Consider the following 1630-nt stretch of genomic DNA (forward strand, 5'->3'; position numbering starts at 1 on the left):
AAGAATACTGATTTTACACAGATTTTACAGTAAGGTTACGGTATGCTGCTGACAAGCAGTGTCACAAACATAGTCTAATAAAACTGGAGCTGCCCACAGCAGAGGCACACACCCTTTATTCTTATTTATTGAGAGAGAAAGCTTATATACTGTAGATTTGCTCAAGTTTAATAAATAAGGTCAACTTATAATATATAAAACAATATAAACATTTATATGCTACATGCATATCATAATTTAAAGTAATAATTTATATAGCAAAGAGATGCAGATTTATGTTCTTCCTATTTTTCTTGACAATGCACACACGCAGGAGGTGTCTATTCTGATCCATCTCCAGCCTACGAGTTTATTGTTTTCTGAAGTCAGTGCTCTAACATAAGTTTGGGATGTCTTGCATTGGGAGTTCCAGTGCTTATCATCGATGCCTCGGCAGCCATTTTTTACAGGCTTGGCTTCTTTACACCTTGTTTCATAAAAGTATTGTTTAACCGGAGAATTGCCCGTTTTAATTTCTCCCAACACAGTTACCTGGTGTCCTCTAATGTCGATAGCGGAGGATTTGTCCGTGACCCACAAGCTCTCACTGTCACAAACAGAATATTCCCCTCGGTGGCTCTTGTGCTCCACATATCTTTTCCTCCGGGAGGTTCTGTTCATGACCACTGAACTTCCAATATAATCCTCCATGAGATACAATGGCGGGGGCTCCAATGGTGTGTTGTCACTCAAGAGGACCCGGGGAGAATTGTAGTGTCTTTGTTGCCTTAAGATGTCTGTATCCACTGGGATAACTGGCTGGAAGTCTGATTTCACATTTTCAACTCCATCCATGTCCTGCTGAGCCTCTGCTTTCTGCATTGTGTTATGATAGTTTTCCTTAATATCTACCATCTGCTTTGAAAGCTTGTTTTTCAAAATGTCTGCCTGAATGAGTTTAATAATGAGAGAATTTATTGAATCTTCTGGCAATCTCCTTTGATCCATGTTGGCTGACTGGATGCCACGAAGATAAGCAAGAAATATCACATAAAACAAGATGGACATCACCTTGTTCACCTGTAAGATCTGAAAAGAAACAGAAAGTTAACATAAAGCCAATTAAATAAGGATGTTTACTAGATGCTATAAACATGAAACTTCTGATCTCTGTTTTTAGCATGTCTTACATGTATCTTATGCACTTTATAGACTCAGTTAGGCTGTGTGTTTATTTTTAGATAATATTTTATGAATGCAACTATTTACTGATTTTTTTTTTCAATCAGTTTCATCTAAGTTTCATGCATTCTCCAGGATGACTTCACTTTTCTTCTTTCTGTGCATAGTAGCAAATATCCTACATATGTCCTTGCCCTACAGAGGTAGGTTGCTACTTCTTTGGAAAGTGTGACCAGCTTATGGCACCAGATGGAGGCCAGGTCACTTTTACAAAGTCTATTTAATAGAGCAGTTAAGTTTCAAAACTGCAATGAGATTATGCAGAGTAATGGACTCTCTAATGGTGTAAAATGAAAAATTTCTATCCAGTTGACTAAGTGTTGTCAATTTTTTTTTGTTGAGACCTCATAGATCCACAAAATTCCCACCCGCTAAATAGCCACTTTGAGCAAGAAACTTGAATAATAAT

General features: G+C 37.5%; 1 protein-coding gene across 1 annotated transcript; it reads right to left on the reverse strand.

Annotated features, from left to right (window-relative positions):
• Positions 1-215: 215 nt before the first annotated feature.
• Positions 216-1129, reverse strand: NTF3 (neurotrophin 3). The gene has a single exon (XM_026081618.1). The coding sequence runs from the start codon at positions 1045-1047 to the stop codon at positions 274-276; it is 774 nt and encodes a 257-aa protein (XP_025937403.1). The 5' UTR covers positions 1048-1129; the 3' UTR covers positions 216-273.
• Between the last annotated feature and the right edge of the window lie 501 nt (positions 1130-1630).

This window comes from Apteryx rowi, unplaced genomic scaffold, assembly GCF_003343035.1.
Source record: "Apteryx rowi isolate R43461 unplaced genomic scaffold, aptRow1 scaffold_556, whole genome shotgun sequence".
In the NCBI taxonomy this organism is placed as follows: Eukaryota; Metazoa; Chordata; class Aves; order Apterygiformes; family Apterygidae; genus Apteryx; species Apteryx rowi.

Coding starts and splice junctions, on each gene's coding strand:
- NTF3 (XM_026081618.1), bottom strand. CDS start 1,047: ATGTCCATCTTGTTTTATGTGATATTTCTTGCTTATCTTCGTGGCATC.